The 18,363-nt window shown below is 49.6% G+C and overlaps 1 protein-coding gene across 2 annotated transcripts; it reads left to right on the top strand.

Moving 5' to 3' along the window:
* The first annotated feature begins 1,382 nt into the window (after positions 1-1,382).
* LOC106738019 (vacuolar protein sorting-associated protein 29) lies at positions 1,383-5,430 on the top strand. 2 transcript variants are annotated; one of them, XM_019499138.2, is made up of 4 exons: positions 1,383-1,607; positions 3,137-3,328; positions 3,987-4,222; positions 4,929-5,430. In XM_019499138.2, the coding sequence occupies exons 1-4, from the start codon at positions 1,443-1,445 to the stop codon at positions 5,044-5,046; spliced, it is 711 nt and encodes a 236-aa protein (XP_019354683.2). In that variant the 5' UTR covers positions 1,383-1,442; the 3' UTR covers positions 5,047-5,430. The 2 variants fall into 2 exon arrangements, with proteins under 2 accessions (XP_019354683.2, XP_019354684.2); XM_019499139.2 differs by lacking the exon at positions 3,987-4,222.
* Positions 5,431-18,363: the final 12,933 nt, after the last annotated feature.

Here is an 18,363-nt window from a genome sequence, read left to right as displayed (position 1 = left end):
TAGAGATGGATCCAAACTCTCACTGATGGTGGTAAAAATCACAATAAAGCTTTTCTACTCTGCTTGAAGATTTGGGATTCATCTTGTGGATTTTTTTTCTGTAAGACAGATACCAGCTTCCTGTACCAAGAAAGAGCTGAGAAGGAAATCAACTGCTGAGTCATTCTCACTGGGCTCAAATCGGACACAAGGATGATTTTTATTATGACTGTCCCATGGGGAGGGAGGTGCGGAGAGGAACAGCCAGTGCATAGGGGGCAGATTTGCATGAAGGGGCTGATTTCCACTCTGGATGTTTAAGAGAGATTCTCAGATTCCCAGCTCTGTGCATATCTCCTAGTGCCTCAGCTCCACAGAGCAAGGCTGTTTGTACTTCATGCAGTCTCCCGAGCATCTTCTCCTTATCCTAGGCCCCAGACCTCCAGTTTCTGCAGCCATTAGGTCCCTGAGCTCCACTATTTTGAGACTTTCTTGGCCCTTTCTCAAGGAGATGCATTCTGTGCCTCCAGCCCAGTCCTTACTGAGCACCCCTCAGATGAAACAGAAGATGCAACCAGCACCCCACAGCACACCGCCAAAATGTCCCACAGGGGATGGCCCAGGAGGTGGCACAAAGGGCACTGAGATGCCACCTGCGGTATCTTGGCTCTGCAGCCGGATGTGCGGGGATGCCCTGGGCTGCCATAAGCAGACAGCTCCGGAGACATTGCACCGTTGTGGGTGGCTGGCCAGCAAGACATGCATGCACGCGCCTTCAGGAGCAGGAGCGCCGCCAGCTGTGTTTCAAGCTGAGCTGGATGAGTGGACACCTTCTCCTTCCCTCAGTCACCAGCTGTAAAAAGCCACTGGCTTTCCATTGTGCCTCCAGCGAGCTCCATGAGGGCAGCGGTAGATGGTAGCCGGGAAGCCAGGCGCCCCGTACGCCCGTGCCTGGGGCCAGGGAGAAGCTCATGGGTTCCCAGCCCCGCGCGAGGGTGCCGGGGGGGCTGAGCTGAGCCCACGGGTGTTTCCCTGGAAAGACTCTCCCGTCCCAGGGGTCACAGGCCTGAGCCTGAGCAGGGGGTTGCGGGCAGGCAGGGGCTGTGGGTGACATTGCACAGAGCTACTGCACTTGTCACGGGCAGGGCTTGTGTTTTTGTTTTTGGGGGTTTTTTTAATATATAAATGTATCGAACAACCTGGAGCATAAAACAAATCAATAGTCATAACTCAAATACTCCTTCCATAAAGTGAAGCGAAACCTGGACAACTCTGACTTAGTAGTCACCTCCAGCTAAAGCATAAAACGAAATTCACGCATTTGGTTGGGAAAGGCTCGCGTTTTCCAACTTCTAGGCTCACGGCAAACAACCGCGACCCCAGCGCAGATCCCGCGCCCCCGCCTGCGCCTGCGCCTCCCCCGCCCCGGGCACGCTCTGCGGGAACGGCTCGTCTGCCCACGGATGCCAGGAGCAGGGCGCCGGCTTCCCCCCGCCACTGCGCATGTGCAGGAGCTCGTGCCCCCTATTTCTGACCGTCCTTCCGCCTTCCAGGGCCCACGTGCGTTCGGCTCTGCGGAGCGATTGGCTGCGCGGGCGCTTCCGGGTGGTGCTTGCGGGGGAGGCATGGTGAGAAGGGGGGTGGTGGTGCGGGCGGTGACGTCACGAGGCCGTTGCTGTGACAACGCTCGGGGCGGGGATGGCCTTGCCCCACTCCCCAGCGCCCGGGCCCCGAGCCGTGCGGGCCCCAGGCCGGGTGCCGGGGTCGGGGCGGGAGCCTCGGCCCCAGCAGCGATCGGGCCCCGCTTGGAAGGGCGGCGCTGGGGTTCCCCCTTGGTGCGAGGCCCTGCTGTGGCGGCGGGCAGCGCGTCGCTGCAGCCGTCTTGCTTTGTTGTTCCCCGAACACGAATCTCCGTGTCGCTGCGTCCTTTGCCCCCTTGTGCTCGAGCCTGGGGGCTGGAAGCGGGGCGTTGGGAGGGACTGCGTGCGGCGGCTGGCCTTGTGCCTGGCCGAGACTGGGAAAGGCCCCTGCGTAGAGTAGAGCAGGGCGCGCACCTGTGGTGTATGGGGCGTCTCGGCCCCTCGGGAGGCGGTGGTGGTACGGATAAACGCGCTTGCAAATGAAAATGCCCAGTTAACGTTGAGTTAGTCTTCATCTGGCCACAAAACAGGTTTTGGTGCACCGCAAGAACTCGACCGTCGCCCGGTGGGCAATACGTCTGACTTCTGCCCGCCCTGCTCCTAGACACCGATAATGGAAAAGACCTGTTAGGTTGTCCTGGGCCGTCCTTAAGCCTTGCGGTGCCCGTGGGCCCCTGGCATTTATCACACACAGTACGTGATGGTCACAGCTTCATGCTTCAGCTTAAACAAAGTCACGGAGCTGGCTGACGAAGCAGAAAACCTAGGAATAAAGTCATGTCTAAACGGGCAAATAGCAAAACTTCACCAGACCTTAAATGTCTTCTGCTTTGAAACTGAGCACTGAATAAGCAGCGCGTCACCGAAACCGTCATCTTTCAGAGCAGTTCTTCAGGTCTGTGGCTGTGCAGTGTGCACAGGATTTGAAGGGAAGCGTGCTCGCATACAGGGAGCCTGCCAGGTCAGCGAATGTTCAGGATAAAGTAGACTTGCTCTGTTATTGACAGTGGGGGAAGACTGGTAATATTTCATAAAGACTGGAGATCTTCCAAAATTAGATCGATCTATAATATTCATTTTTATGGCTTTAATCGTGGGCTTCTTCAGTATAATCATGTACACGTACATGACTGGGATCACGGTCCGTGCTTGGCTCTCGATTGCCCGCGCAGCAGAGCGTCGGTGAACCTTGTGCAGAGCCTGGAGCTACAACTGCAGAACTTCTTGGTGTCTCATAATATTTTGTACAATGGCCTGGCGTTTTGTGTTTCAGTAATGTGAACTCTTACCAGTGGCTTATGTTTTTGTGGAACCTGTTTAAATGGGCATCATGAATAGAGGGAAACCGCTTTTAGTGCCTCCAGGATTTTCTCCCCAGTGGGTACTAGTACTAAGTGGAAAAGCTTTGCAAGAGCTGTGACTCACATAATTGTAAATGCAGTTTTGGTTAATGTTGTGCTATTTTTTTTTTTTTTTTTCCCCCTCCCCACTCCCCTGTGTCCCTGACATGTAATAAGTTGGTGCTGGTACTAGGAGATCTTCACATCCCACATCGATGCAGCAGCCTCCCAGCCAAATTCAAAAAGCTGCTGGTTCCAGGAAGGATCCAGCACATCCTCTGCACTGGAAACCTTTGCACTAAGGAGAGCTATGACTACCTCAAAACTCTGACTGCGGATGTTCACGTAGTTCGAGGGGACTTTGATGAGGTAATGGTTGTTCTCTAACACTTTCTCTGAGCGTTTCCCTGGAGGGTAATCCCTCTGTCGATTCGCATGAAGGCAGCAATAGTCACTAGCATTAGGCGATTCAGAGGGGAAATAATGGCAGCATACTGTGCAGTAGTATAGTACAGGTATAACAATATGATCAGTTAAATGACTTCCAAAAATCTCTCCTTCTCTCCTCATGCTCAGTAAAGGTAATGTCCTTCCTTGACTTGTTGAATTTTTTTTTTTTCTAGTGCAGCTTGCTTTGTTTGGTGCATATTTGGCTCTGCCTTTCCATGTTAGTTATTGGACTGTAAAAGCTTCTTTTATGTTTATTATCTGTAATGATGTCATTGTAGAAATTAAATGCGACTATTGCAGTGCCACAGTTAATAGCATCTTGGGACATTGTAGAAAAATGGTAATGTCCGAAGATGGTTTAATTCCATTAGCTTCTAAGGCGGTGCACAAGAATGGGATTTTGAGCTGATTCTACCCTGGATATAAAGCCAGCTGCTAGTAGTGTCTGTGCTGAAGGCTGACTGCAGTCACGAGGGCATGCTTTGGTTGGGTATGAATACCTGGAAAGTACCTTTGTCACCGAAGCATCCTATTTCCATGTACTTCCATCTAACCTGGAACTTGTTTCTCTGTTTAGAACCTGAATTACCCAGACCAGAAAGTTGTAACTGTGGGGCAGTTTAAAATTGGGTTGATCCATGGCCATCAAGTTATCCCCTGGGGTGACATGGGTAGCCTTGCACTGCTACAAAGACAACTGGATGTGGACATCCTGATATCGGGGCATACACACAAATTTGAGGCCTTTGAATATGAGAACAAGTTCTACGTAAACCCAGGGTCAGCCACGGGAGCCTACAATGCCTTGGAGATGTGAGTTAATAAGTTCAGCAATCTTTTCTGTGTCAGGTTCTTGTTTTATATACAGTAACAAGTACGGTGTAACTGAACACCCAGTTTAGTGTATCGTTTGCTACATTATTTGGGTATCTTCCTTGTTTGCTGTAAATTTTCACGAAAGGAAACAGACCTTCACTTCTTTAGAAATAGTAAAGTTACCTCACTGACACAACTTCCCAAGGCAGGTTTGACTATTCAGAAATGCTGAAAATAGCATCAGTGTGACTTCCTTTTTTGACTTCTTTAAGATGCTAGAAAATATTAAATGGAAGCCCTCTTAACCTCTGTGGGGTATAACAGTGGCAGCTGTGCATGGGTTCTTCTGATATTTCCATTTGTGATAAAGTCCATAACTGGAGCAGATCTTGGAGATCAGATTTCTGTGAGTTCGTGCTATCCTGACTTCACTGCACCGACAGAGCAATATGTATGTGGTAGTTTGATTTGTGAGGATTATCTGGGATGACTGCTTCATCCCTCCTAGGATGAAGTTGGGTGCTGTCTTTTCAAATGTGCTTAAATATCTCTTACTACTTATTTGGAGAAAGATGGATTAAGCCAGATTTGTTTGGGGAATTTTTATACTCCATCACAATTTAGCAGCACGACTGTTAGATTTTTGAGAAGCAGCTTCTAAATGTCAAATACACTAACCAAAACACTTGTTGTCCCCCTGCAGGAACATCATTCCTTCATTTGTCCTGATGGACATCCAGGCATCCACAATTGTGACTTATGTATATCAACTAGCTGGGGATGAGGTGAAAGTAGAAAGAATTGAATATAAAAAATCCTAAGGAGCTGTCAGTGTCGTGGTACTTCTTACCACTCCTTGTCTTCTTCCAATCAGGTCAGCTCACTAAGTAATTAGGTCTGTGGATGTCATTGCAGCACTTGTGACTTTTTTTACACCTGAAAAAGCCACTACCACTTTATTCTTTATTGTTTGTAAGCTTATTGTAACTTAATCATCCCCATTTACTGTTTAAATTTGCAAGCTCTAGTGTGCCACTGATGAACTACCTCCTTTGTACAAAATAGCTTGCAAGTATCCAGTGTTAACAGAGATGGGGGGGGGGGTGTGTGTGTGAGAGATGTGAATGCATGGGTATGTTGTAGTAGTTTGGTTCTGAACGAATTACACAATTCTGACAGTAGTTAAATAAACACTCTCTCATGTATGTGGAAGTGCATGGTTCTTTTGAATAAGGAATTTGTAGTAGATGGTGGACTGCCCATGAGATTGCAGGGTGTTTAGAAAGCTCTCTCAGGAGCTCAGAAACTTGAAGAATAGGAGGAACACAGGTGCCTGTGGAGGATATTCTGCCATGGGATGTGGGGCAAGTCAGGTTGCAAATGGGTTTATTGCATGCAAGAACTTTTTTTTCCAACTACTTTTTTTGTCTAATACAAGATACCACATGTACTTTAAGAACCTTGCCATCCTATGTCCTTAGACCAACATGGCTACAACCAAAAATCCAGCAATATCCTTTCAACACATCTTCCCAAACTGTGTCTCTTACTGCCATTCTCTGGCTGACCCCTGTGTGGGCTGTGACATATCTTGGTCTCTCAGATCAGGCTGGGGTCTTTGTTTAAAGTTTTGACTCTAGACGTATTCTTGGCAAAGCCTAAAGTTGGCTACATAGACCCCAGACCCTGTTGATGGCAAAATCTTGCGACTTCAGCCTCTCCAGACAAGACTACAACCTGTGATCTGGATCTCTTTTGCAACCTTAGACATGGGATTAAAGTACAGCTGCAATTCCCTTAACTCTGTCTCTAACTGGTAATTATTAAGGTACAATTATAATTCCCTTAATTATCACCACCCAGGTAGGAAAAAGGGCAAAAGAAAGTTCTAGTCTGAATCTCTCTTTAAAAAATAACTAAAAAAGTTGCCATACCCCAAAAGCCCAAAAATACACACTTATTTCAGTGCCTGTCTACCTACTCACAGCAGCAGAATGTAGATTCTCACCTACACTAGTTGAGGAAACTTAAGGGAGAGATGACGTGCAGAGTGGCAGCAGGGTTTCCTGAATTTGCAGAGTTCTCCAAGTTTCTGTCCCATCTATACCTTCTATTTCTAGATGGGCTGTTCTAATATTCTTGTAAACTTTTTCTGACTGGTTTTATTCATATATTTTGGTTCCATTCAAACTCTTATGAATGGGAAAAATGTCAGTTAGTTGGGATTTATGTCCCTGCAGAAGTCACAGTTCTGGAAGGGTTGATTTCTTATCTCCTCTCGCCTGCATACCTCTCTCACCATTGTGCCTTTTCACTTTGCTGCCATTCTGGTTTATGGTCTTCACTGACCGGGCTGCTTTGTTTCTGCAGCTTATCCAAGAAAATTTAACACACACATGTATATTATAGCAACAGTATATCCACTATGGTTACATCAAGCACTACTACTAACTTTTTTTTTTTTTTTTTTAAACTAAAGTTATTCTGAAGTGTATTTGGATTTTCTATGTTAATGCCTTAACATAGATAATCCAAATACACTTTTTTGGTCTGTTTTAATTTGATCCAATTTAGCTGGTTACACCTACTTACTTTCTTTCCTTTGCTGACCACGTTGTCACCTTTTGCAAAGGCTCGCTTTGTGCTCACTCAGAAACAGGCTTTTGGGGCCTCCAGCTTGAGCCATACTTCTGGACCTTAGTAAAGGCCTCTTGGATAATGGTGAAAGCCAGCAACAAGTGGTTATACATTTCTGCCTTGCCATATGCACTTAACTGTCATTTTAATAGGATTCCAACCAATGTTCCCTCTAAGGAATAGTGGTCCATGAGCGTGCCGCTTCAGTGCGGTGTGGGACACTTACCAAAGGTAAGCTCCTCACTCCTCAATGGGGGGCTGGGGACTGCGGCCTGGTGCGGGTTCCATCGGCTGCGGGACACTGCTTTGCTCTCCCACGTCCCCTTGGGGAGCGACGGGGCACATGGCATTGGGGCCAGGGAGTGGAGCAGTTCCCCGGAGCCGGTGGAGCCTCACTCAGGGCAGGCAGCCGCTCCTCCCTGAGGTGAGGTGGGGCGGGGCTGGGGCTGAAGGCTGGTGCCAGCTCCGGGGAACTGCTCCACGCTCTGGCCACGTGCCTTCTCTCCCTGAGGTGAAGCAGGAGAATGGAGCAATTCCCTGGAGCTGGCGGAGACTGCGCCAGGCCCCTGCCCTGCCTCCACGTTGCCTCGGGGAGGAGCTTACCTTCTGTGTCCCACGCCACAGCCCAACTCCTATCCTGGTGGGTGCATGGCCTAAAAAAGTTTGTGCGTGTCCAGCCATGTGCACCTTAGAGGGAAGCTTGATTCCAACTAGCTATACGTAATTAAGATCCTCTCATCAAAGATGAAACTGAAGCAGTTATCTCTGCTATTACAGTTTCCCTCTTTTTTTTTTTTTTTTTCTTTTATGTGAGTTCTTTTATATGTGAATTCACTCTTATGTGATGAGCACATTTAGACCCATAATTCATTATATGCAAGGTAAATTCACTCTTATGCAGTCAGCATAGATGCTGCCCCCCCAAGCAGGTAAGTCTGTGAGGGGGCGGGGAAAGGGCCGTGGCCCCATTCACGCTAGCCCTGGCTGCAGTGGCCCCAGGAGTGGCCAGCGCAATCTGCCTGTAGCCTCTGGGCTGCACCGTGCTCCGCCTGGGCTCCACCTGCCCTCACCTCTGCTCCTGGGTCACACCATGCCCTGGTGCAGGCAGTTGGTGTCAGCTGCTCCCGGGACTGCTGCAGCAGGAGCTGGGGTGAGTGGGGACAGGCTGAGCCCCAGGGGTTTCGGGGCACCGTGCAGCCCAGTGGCTACAGGTAGCTGGTGTTGGCTGCTCCCGGGGCTGCTGCAGCAGGGACTGGGGTGACTGCTGCACCCTGCGCGACCCGGGGCTCTGCTTGCCCACACTCACCCCAGCCTGTCCTGGAGCAGCCAACACCAGCTGCCTGCAACAGGGCATGGCACAGCCCAGGAGCAGAGGTGAGTGGGGACAGGTGGAGCCCAGGCATGGGGGAAGAGGCAGAGCACGGTGCAGCCCAGCGGCTGCAGGCCGCTAGTGCCAGCCACTCCCAGGGCCACTGCAGCCGGGACTGGGGTAAGTGCTGCACTGTTCCCTCTGCTTTGCTGCCTTGTGCAGCCCTAGGAGTGGCACTCCCCCCCCCCCACCCCTTCCCCAGTCCCAGCCTTGCTCCCTCCCTCCTTCCCTCACTGCCATGGGAACCTATCCCTATTTGTTACATTGTAAAGTGAGTTCACTTTATGCAAATTTGATTTATGTGCCATTCTCTGGGAACACATACCGCATAAATCGAGGGGAAACCTGTATTGCTTTCCTGAAAGCAATAACCTATACTTTGCCTAGCTCACTGCTGGTGCTCTTGACCAAGATACTGTATTCTAACTTCTCATGCTACTGCTTAATACGTGTGTTGACATGTCAGTCTATACAAGCTTAAGAATATGCGCATAAGATAGGTAGAGCCAAATCCGCAGTCTGCACTCATCATTGGCTGTTTAAGGGGGATGCTGTGTCTCAGGATCTGCCAGTCACCAGTCATTTGCACTGCTATTTGTTGGCCCACGGATGGATTCAGGGAACGAAGAGAGGTTTTAGGAGCCAGTTCCACCAAAATGAAATACTCACAATGCAAGAATGTCTAAGTTTGTAATAAGTACAAAGTACACCCCTGAAACATGGAAGATGCTGAATTCTAGCTGCTTTTGGATTTTAAACTTCATTGCAGAACAAGGAAGTGTTTTGCTTCCCATCTGACACCTTCAGGGAAGGAATTCTACCTGATCAACACATCAAAGAGCTACTCAACACAGCTCACAAAGACATTCTCATAGACCCAGAGGGACAGACGTCCATCTTTAGCTCCCTCTGTGCAAAAACGAAGTTTATTTCCTACCTATGGGGACTTTTTACCATCTTACACCATCTACACTTTTCCCAGAGCCTGACAAAGGGACTTTGATCCCGAAAGCTTGCAGAAAAGGACAATTTTCTTGCCATTTTCCAGTTGGTCTAATAAAAGGTATCATTTTGGAACCACAAGTTCTAGTTTTTTGTATGTAAATTTGTAATAAATTCAAAAACAAGACTATAGGATCTGAGACTGTTGAGCTTGGGGAAGAGAACACTGAGTGGGGATTTGGTGGCTGGCTGCAAGTATGTAAAGGGTGAATGTCGGGAGCTGGGAGAAACGGTTCACTAGGGTGCCCTAGCGGGGACCAGCAGCAGTGGTCATAAACTGTTATAGTTTCAGGTTGGATGTAAGGAAGAACTGCTTTATGGTAAGGGTGCCCAGAATCTGGGACAGACTTCCCAAGCAGGTGGTGCAGTCCCCAACCTTGGATGTCTTCAAGAAGAGACTGGACAGACACCTTACTGGGATCATTTGATCTCAGCAGTATTTGTACCCAGAGCAAGGGGGTTGGATTCTGAGCTTTTGAGGTCCCTTCCAGCACTTAATTTCTATGGTTTTTCTATGAGCAAAGTACAGAGAAAATATAAATGACTAGTCAGTACAGATAAAGCTGCATTTTATAAATGTTAATCCTTATGTCAAGGCACAACCATGTTATCAATATCTGAAAGCAATTTAATCAAGATTTTTACATCCTAAAGTTTTTAAAAATCTCTGAAAGGTGATCGGCCTATTAGGGAAAGGGTCTTCTTACATAGGTTTCAAATTTTAGGTTTTAAAGACCCCTTATTTTAGTTCATCTACACATGAGCTGTTCAGCAAGAACTGTAGTTCAAGGCTGAAGAGCAAAAGTTTTGAGCTGAACCCAGATTTTTATACTCTCTGGTTTGACCAAAATACCAAAAAGCTTACTAAATAAGGTAAGAAAATTAAAAGCATTCCTAACGGGTACTACTGCAATTAATATTCACATGCCCATTCTTTTTCCCTATATAAGCTATATCTTAAATTAGCCTTGTCTAATTACTAAATGTACGCTAAGCAACCTTACTGAAACCTCTCAGCTGCTCTTTTTCCATTTTGTCTTTCTTGAATTTTCTAAAATGGCTTGCACCTTGTGACATCCTCTAGCCTGATCATTTCCCTTGCCTCTTCTGTTTGCCTTTTTTGGTGGTGTTGTCAAATGAATGCAAACAAATGCTAGGTAATTTAAGGCCTACTATAGTCCACATCAGGGGTCCGCAACATTTTTGGGCAGTGCGCCAAAAACACCCACAGCCTCAACATACAAGATGTTGGCATGCCAGGGGCAGACGGCATGGGGGCCATGAGGGTTCAGAGCCTTGTTGTGGCAGCGCAGCCCTGGTTCCTTTGCTGAGGCACGTGTGCATCAAGGAAAATACCTTTGCATGCCACACTGGTACATGTGGTAGGGGTTGCCTGCCCCTGATCCACATACTATCCAGGGTATGTGGGGTAGGGTCCACTATACAGCTGCCTGAGTTCACCTCAGAGGTAGGCACTGATACAAATGGGGTGAGCCAGGGGCTTGCTTGGTGTAGCTGAAATACCTTTCCTGGGAAGTCCATGTCCCTGGGAAACAGCATTACACAATCCTCACATTTGTCCGACTTGGTTTTCATGGTTCACTTAGATGGTGAAGTTTAAATAATCTTGGATAGTAGTGCAAACCCTGGGTTGGATCCTGTGCAGCTCAAGCCACCATGCTCTCTAACCTTGTCGTCTTCTCCATTCCATCTTCAGAGCGAGCCATGGAGACAACACACCGGTTGCACATGGAAGAGGCCACTAGATGTCATTGGTGTCATACAAATTCTTTCTCTGCCCCGAGTGCAGCTGCCTGCTCTGTGCCTGTCTGTTACATAGGAGAAAAGTGGTTCAGGTGGGCAGTTAGCTCTGTCCATCTTATGCATATGTTCTTAAGCTTGTATAGACTGGCATGTCAACACAAGTAATAAGCAGTAGCATGAGAAGTTAGAACCTTGCAGAGGATTTCACTGGAGGGGGGATTTGTGTTACAGGCTGGGTCTGGAAGAAACGTGTCCCTGGCAGCTGCTGAAGTCGTGTCACAGGAGAGGGAAGATTCTCTCTGACTTTCCTAGGTTCCCCGAAGTTGCTTGTTGTGCTAACATCTGAATTCCTCTGCTGTCTCTTTAACAGTCTTTGGTTATTCCTGGAGAGGACGCCCCTGGAGCTGCAGCCAGTGAACTGGAGGCAGATTTGCATGAAAGGGCTTTTTTCTGCATTGGGGGCTTAAGGGAGGCTTTTATAATCCCAGCCACAGACAGGGAAGTGTGACTGGTCTGGATTCCCATCATGGCCTGGGTTCCCCTCCTCCTCGTGCTGCTCACATACTGCTCAGGTACTTCGAAGGGGATGGAAAACCACACCCTGGCTTTATGAATCTATTGATTCTCTGCAAGTCATTAATTTGAGATGAATTTCTCTCTTTCTTAAAGGTTCCCTGTCGCAGCCTACGCTGACCCAGCCGCCCTCTGAGTCTGTGTCCCTGGGAAACACTGTCAGTGTGTCCTGCACGCTGAGCAGTCAGTACAGTAACTACTATGTTGCTTGGTACCAACAAAGATCGAGCCAGGCCCCACGATTTCTCTGGTACAGCAAAGGGACCAAAGGGGATGGAGTCCCAGATCGATTCACTGTTTCAAATTCCAGTGCCATTCGTTCTCTGACCATCACCAATGTCCAAGCTGATGACGAAGCCACTTACTGGTGTGGTACAGGGTATATGAGTGGTGATGTTTACACGTATAGCACCATGACACAGTCAGATGGGAACTGAGACAAAAACCTCCCCTGTGCTCTTTGGGGCTCTGCACAGCTGGCACTATTGCTCCGTGCAGAGCTTCGAGTGTCAAGAAACCAGCTGCTAGCTGGAGCCTGTAATTTCAGCTTCTCATCTAATGGGGGTTGGAAGGGACCTCAGGAGGTCACTTCGTCCAACTCCCTGCTCAAAGCAGGACCATCTCCAACTACATCATCACAGCCAAGGCTTTGTCTACCTGGGTCTTAAAAACCTTCAAGAATAGAGACTCTTGCCCTGCCCTGTCAAGGAGCAAAGCAGCTTTAGAGCTTCTTCTTGGAAGCTCCCTGAACTGGGTTGTGGTTCCCTGTTCACACCCTTCTGTCTTCCTTTTCCAGAGCCTAAATGGTTAGGAACATACTTCCCCAGTTGGAACCATCTTAGGCTACATATAAACTTAGCTCATGTAGAAGTGTCTGCAAATGATGTTGTTAGAGCCACAGATTTGACAAAAGCTTTTCCACTCGGATTCCTGCTGAAATGTGCACCCTGCTGTGCAAAAGGAATCTCTTTCTGTAGACCAAGAGCTGAGCCCATAGGCCTGTTAATGATGAAGGGAAATCTCTAGATTAACAGCTGTGCAAAGAGTCATCCCTAATCACCTTCCAGTCCATTCAGACCCCGGCTTTGTCCCACAATTCTGCTCAGAGGTAAGAAAAGGGAAGAGACAGCTTGTTTGGAAATAACTATCTGTGACCTCTCCTTTTCACCCCTTCATAATGATGTACATACTCTGCCTTTACAGAGTAGCTGCAAAATGGTCAGGCAAGGACATTTGTTCTGTTCACGTGGCAGAATGGAGCATGAATAGGGTTACTTTTTCGAGGGGGGTCTCCATTTACACACACAAAACAAATTATACCCCCACTCCCTTTGCTTTCCTAGCGTGTATAGCTGCGAATGATAAGCTGGAAAATGAAGGCCAATTCACCCCAGTGATGAATGCAAACAATACCTCTGTTTGTCTAATTAGATTGGTCGTTTCAAGATGGTTTTCCCCCAATTCTGTGTTGTACCATCAGTTCTTCCCTACTGTGACCACTGCAAAGCGCTGGGGCATGTCTGACCTCTGGGATCACGCTGGGGTCTGAGATGGAGCTTTGACTGGGATTTGGTCCAACCAGAAATTGGTCCGAGCCCAGCCCCTTCTTTATTGTATTCATGTATTAGATGCATATGGCTCCCTTCCCAACAAAGGCTCAGGTAGGCAAAGTACAAGCAACAAGCCTCCCCTGTGCCCCTCAGAGCTGCGCATGGCTGCGACCTATGCTCCATGTAGAGTGTAGAGTATCAACAAACCAGGTGCTGGCCGGTCCCTGGAACTGTAGCTACTCCCCGCCATCAATGGTCAGGTCTTGTCCTGCTCTGTCGTTACATCCTTTGGCGAGGGGCAAAGCAACTTTTCAGTCATCTTGTGATCTCCTCTTTGGCTTTGAGACGTTCCTGAATGCCTTTGGTGAGCCATAGGGGCTTTTGAGCACTCTTGCCTCCTTTGATCCGCATGGGGATTGTTACCCTTTGGGCTTGGAGGATCATCTCCTTAAGGAATAACCACTCTTCTTGGACTCCCAACTCCTCTCCCCTCCAGGACCTCAGTGCTTCCCCGACTAGTCTCCTTACCTCATTGAAATCCACCCTCCTGAAGTCCAGGGCTGTTGCCTTGCTGAAGGCCGTTGACACCCTGCGCTGGATGGTGAATTCCAGTAGGCGATGATCGCTGTCACCCAGGTGGTCGAGCACCCGCAGTCCCCTCACCAGGTCATCATCGCCTGTGGTCAGGACCAGGTCCAATAAGGCATTTCCCCTGGTGGGACTGTGCACCTCCTGGGTTAGATAGAGGTCCTGTAACTCGGCTAGGAACCTATGTGGGTGATCAGACCTGGCTGACTGCTCTTCCCAGCAGATGTCCGGGTAGTTTAGGTCACCCGTGAAGACCACGTCCCTTGACTTAACTGCCTCCGCAAGCTGACCTGAGGATTACCGGTCCAGCTCTTGCCCCTGGTTAGGTGGCCTGTAGTAGACCCCCACCCCCTTGTATTCTGACTCAGAGCACCTCAGTCTGCCCCACCTCGGACACAGTGCTGTTTGCTGAGGATGTGTATTGATCTTTGACGTAGAGCGCCACACCCCAACCTTTCCTCCCCATTCTATCCCGCCTATACAGCCTATAGCCCTTAATGTTTACACCTAGTCGTGCGTTGGATCCCACGAAGTTTCATGAGCCCCACTGTGTCTGGGTTTGTGTTAGGTAGCAGGGGGCAAGTTCCTCCTGTTTGTTCCCCATACTACGAGCATTTATATAGAGGCATTTAAGGCCTCCTGAGGGTGTATGCGCCTCCCCCCCAATCCCAGGACTTTCTGGGCCCCTGTCTCTTACCTGGGTATTTCTTGTGCTCGTCGCCTGTCTTGGCTGGACTGTTCCTGTGGGTGTCTCTTGGTTCGGTGTTCTGTGGCTCCCTCGGTCCTCTTCCTCCCCCTCCCACGACGAGCCTAGTTTAAAGCCCACCAGAGGAGATCAGCCAACCTGAAACACTTACCTTTGGGAGAGAAGTGAAGCCCACCCCACCCGAGCATATCTCTTGTTCTAAAGTATGGGTTGTGGTCCAGAAAGCCGAAGCCCGCCACAAGACACCATTCCCGAAGGCACAAGTTGTCGTCCCAGATGCAGGTCTCGTGGCGTCTTCCACGTCCGCTCACTGGAAGGACCGATGAGAAGACCATCTGTGCCCCTATCTCCTTTAGCTTGCCCCCCAGAGCTTGGTAGTCCTTCATCAGGCAATCTGGGCTGCTCCTAGCCACATCATTAGTGCCCACATGGATTAGGACCATGGGGTAGTAATCACTGGGCCAGGATCATCTTTGTCATGTACTGAATCCTCGCTCCGGGCAGACAGCAGACCTTGCGTGTCATGGGATCCTGGAAACAGATGGGACCCTCTGTTCCTCTCCGGTTAGAGTCACCTATGACGAGTACCCGGCGTCTCTTCTTCCAGGTCAACTTGCCTCCTTCAGCCGGTTCTGTGCATGGAGTAACCTCCTCACCAGAGGTTTCCTCATCTTCTTCTTCCTCCAGCATCGCCAGGGCCTCGTACCTGTTCCCCAGCTGGACTGGGGGAGCTGGTACTGCACCACCTCGAGCCACCCTGGCTCTGGAGGGAACCTTCTGCCATTCTGCTGTGGAGGGCACCTCCTGGGGCTCTTCTTCCTCTGGTGCATGGCCCTGCAGGGAAAGGAAATACCCGTCAACTTCATCCTCTGCTTCCCTGATCCTCCTCAGCCTGCTAACCTCCTCCTGGAGCTCCCTTCACCTGCCCCTCCAGGGCCCTAAGATGGGCGCCTGCGGGACAGGTGTGGGTGCCCCCATCCCCCACCCCCCCAATCCCCGCCAGGCATCCCCCGCAGGCCAGGGGGCAGGGTGACGCCAGCTCCCCCATGGGCTCCATCTGGGTGGAGGCCTCAGAGAAGCCCCAGGTAGTCAACGCCCGCCAGGCAGGGGCCCTAGCGGCACACTGCATCCAAATCGACTTGGACCTTTTAATTGGTACCCAGGTTCAATTCAGATTCGGAGATTCGTCCACCAAATCGTGCTGAATCTCCTCCAAAAAAAAATCCCAGCATGAGACTACTAGGTATAAAGAAGGTCATTGTTCATCCATCTTGCTTCCACTCCAGGTGATGTAAAATGGAAGGGACTGGTGGTTTGGACAGAGATGTCCTGGTTTGCCAAAGTCAATGCTAAGTGTCATTAAAGAAGAGTTTCTTGCTATCCTGGCTTTGGTTTATAAACGGTGCTCTTTATCCATCACATTGTGGGTGGAGGCAGATGTAGCATTTGAAGCATTTCCCAGTACAGGTGCACACAGAAGCCCTTCAAAACCAGGGTGTGTCTGATGTGAACAGAGGTAGAGCCCCTGTTGTGCCTCCCAGCTGGAGAGATTAAAGTCACTCGGGCTCCCTGTAGTGACTTGCTCTGGACCAGGATGCAATTGTGGGATGCAGCGACCTCCAGCTCTGCTCAATGCAGGGAGTGGGGGAAGAAGCGGAGCAGACTGTCACTGGTTCTGCCACCCCCATCTTCTGGGGGCTGTGGCTCCACGCAACCTCCTCAGTAGCTGAGGGAGAAATCAGAGCTGCTGTCTGTGAGCAGTCTCCTATCCGCTTCACCTCCACTCTCTTGGAAAACCCCCATTGCCAGATCCCGGAGCCCCTGGAACCAGGGGACAGGAGGCATCGCTATATGTACCTGGGGCATCTGTACATGCAAGTGATGTGATAGCTATATGAACATGCTATATGTACATGCTATATATACATGCAAGTGGTGTAACAGCTCCCCTTCACACACAGCATAGGCCTGAGTCCCCAGTGCTGGGAATATATAGCTGCAAAGCGGGTGCACAAGCAGAGGCAGCAGTGCAGGCAGATGTGAGACATCCACTTATGGAAGGAAGGCAGGCAGCCGTGTGCATTTGGAGCACCCCATGTGCTAGAAATGGAACAAGTATAGCAGAGACTTCTTGGGATGAACTGGCTTGTTCAGCCTATTGAGAGGCAGGCTGAGAAGGGAGCTGACTAATCTATTCTCTATAAATGCATCTGAGAGGGAGAAGAGCCATGCAAGAGAAAAGACAATGCTAGCCTCGGAAGAAGTGGGTAAATAGGGGTCACGTGTACAAATAGGTCGAAGCTCAGAAGAATGCAGCTGGGAGTAGTCCAGACTGCATCATGAAGGACTTCCATGAGCTGGGGGTCGGGCTCAAGAAGTCGGGGGCACTGATGGTATTCTTCTCCATCCTTCCAGTTGGCAGTGGCCGGAGGCACCAGGATGCCTGCATCAGGTTAGTCAACCAGTGGCTCCAGAGATGCTGTCTTCAGGAGGGCTTCGGATTCTACAACCATGATTAGTACTTCCAGGGAGGGGGCTTCCTGGGAAGGGATGATCTTCATCTCTCTCCTAGAGGTAGGCATCTGTTCTCCCACAGGTTGGCTGGTCTCCAAAGAGCTTTAAACTAGGTTTGATGGGGGACAGGGAACCGGTGGTCAATGGGAACCCAGGGTTGGTGAGTCACAAGCCAGGCACTGGACCAAACCAGGTAAGCATTAAGGGGCACACTAACCATCAAGGCAAAGGGGCACCAAGAGCACTCATTGTGGGGCTAAAATGTCTTTACACAAATGCCAGGAGTATGGGGAATAAGCAGGAGGAACTCACACCCTTACTTGCTAGCGCACAGCTTGACCTAGTCAGCTTAACTGAAACATGGTGGGATTCTACCATGACTGGGCGGTAGGCATTGAGGGGTACAGGTTGTATAGGCGAGGCAGAGTGGGGAGAAAAGGTGGGGATGTAGCTCTCTATGTTAGGGAGCAATACACATCTTCCATCATCAAGGCAGGGGTAGAAGAGGGGACTACCAAGGCATTGTGGGTCAGGATCCAGGGGGGCCAGGGGAAAAGGACTTGGTAGTCACAGTAGCCTGGAAGGAGGTGTGCAGTGGGGTCCAACAGGGTTCGGTCCTTGGACCGGTGTTATTTAATATCTTCATCAGCGATTTGGACAAGGGTGCGGAGAGCACCCTCTCCACGTTCACAGATGATATCAAGTTATGGGGCAAAATTAACACACCAGAGGGCAGGGATCAGATACAGGCCGACCTGGACAGGTTGGATCAGCGGGTAGAACAAAATAGGATGCGATGCATCAAAGACAAATGCAAGGTACTCCACCTAGAGAGAAGAAATCCCCAGCATACCTATAGGTTCGGGGATGACCTCCTCAGCAACTCAGCAGCTGAGAGGGATCTTGGAGTCATAGTTGACTCCAAGATTAACATGAGCCAGCAGTGTAACAAAGCCATCAACAAGGCCAGTCGCACCTTGTGCATTAGCAGATGCATGACCAACAGATCGAGGGAGGTGATGCTCTCCACTCTATGCGGCATTGGTCAGGCCACAGTTGGAGTACTGTGTCTAGTTTTGGGCACCACACTTCAAGAGGGACACGGAGAATCTGGAGAGGGTTCAGAGGAGGGCCACTTGCATGATTACTGGCCTCCGTGAAAAACCCTATGAGTGGAGGCTGAGGGATCTAGATCTCTTCAGCCTTCAGAAGAGACGTTTGAGGGGAGACCTTGTAGCTGCCTGTAAGTTTATCAAGGGAGGACAACGGGGAATTGGAGACGTGTTATTTACCAGAGCACCCCTAGGAATAACTAGGAATAATGAGTACAAACTGGTGGAGAGTAGATTCAGCTTAGATATTAGTAAGAAATTTTTTACAGTAAGGGTGGCCAGGACCTGGAATGGGCTGCCAAGAGGTGCTGCTATCGCCTAAC

This window comes from Alligator mississippiensis, chromosome 10 (genome assembly GCF_030867095.1).
Source record: "Alligator mississippiensis isolate rAllMis1 chromosome 10, rAllMis1, whole genome shotgun sequence".
Lineage (NCBI taxonomy): Eukaryota > Metazoa > Chordata > Crocodylia > Alligatoridae > Alligator > Alligator mississippiensis.
This window is presented reverse-complemented; position numbering and strand designations above follow the sequence as displayed.

What these genes read in the sequence shown, in the direction of transcription:
- LOC106738019 (XM_019499138.2), top strand. Translation starts at nt 1,443, where the DNA reads ATGCCAGGAGCAGGGCGCCGGCTTCCCCCCGCCACTGCGCATGTGCAG. An exon ending in TTCGAGGGGACTTTGATGAG is followed by an intron (nt 3,329 to 3,986) that starts GTAATGGTTGTT and finishes TTCTCTGTTTAG; the next exon opens with AACCTGAATTACCCAGACCA. An exon ending in GCCTACAATGCCTTGGAGAT is followed by an intron (nt 4,223 to 4,928) that starts GTGAGTTAATAA and finishes GTCCCCCTGCAG; the next exon opens with GAACATCATTCCTTCATTTG.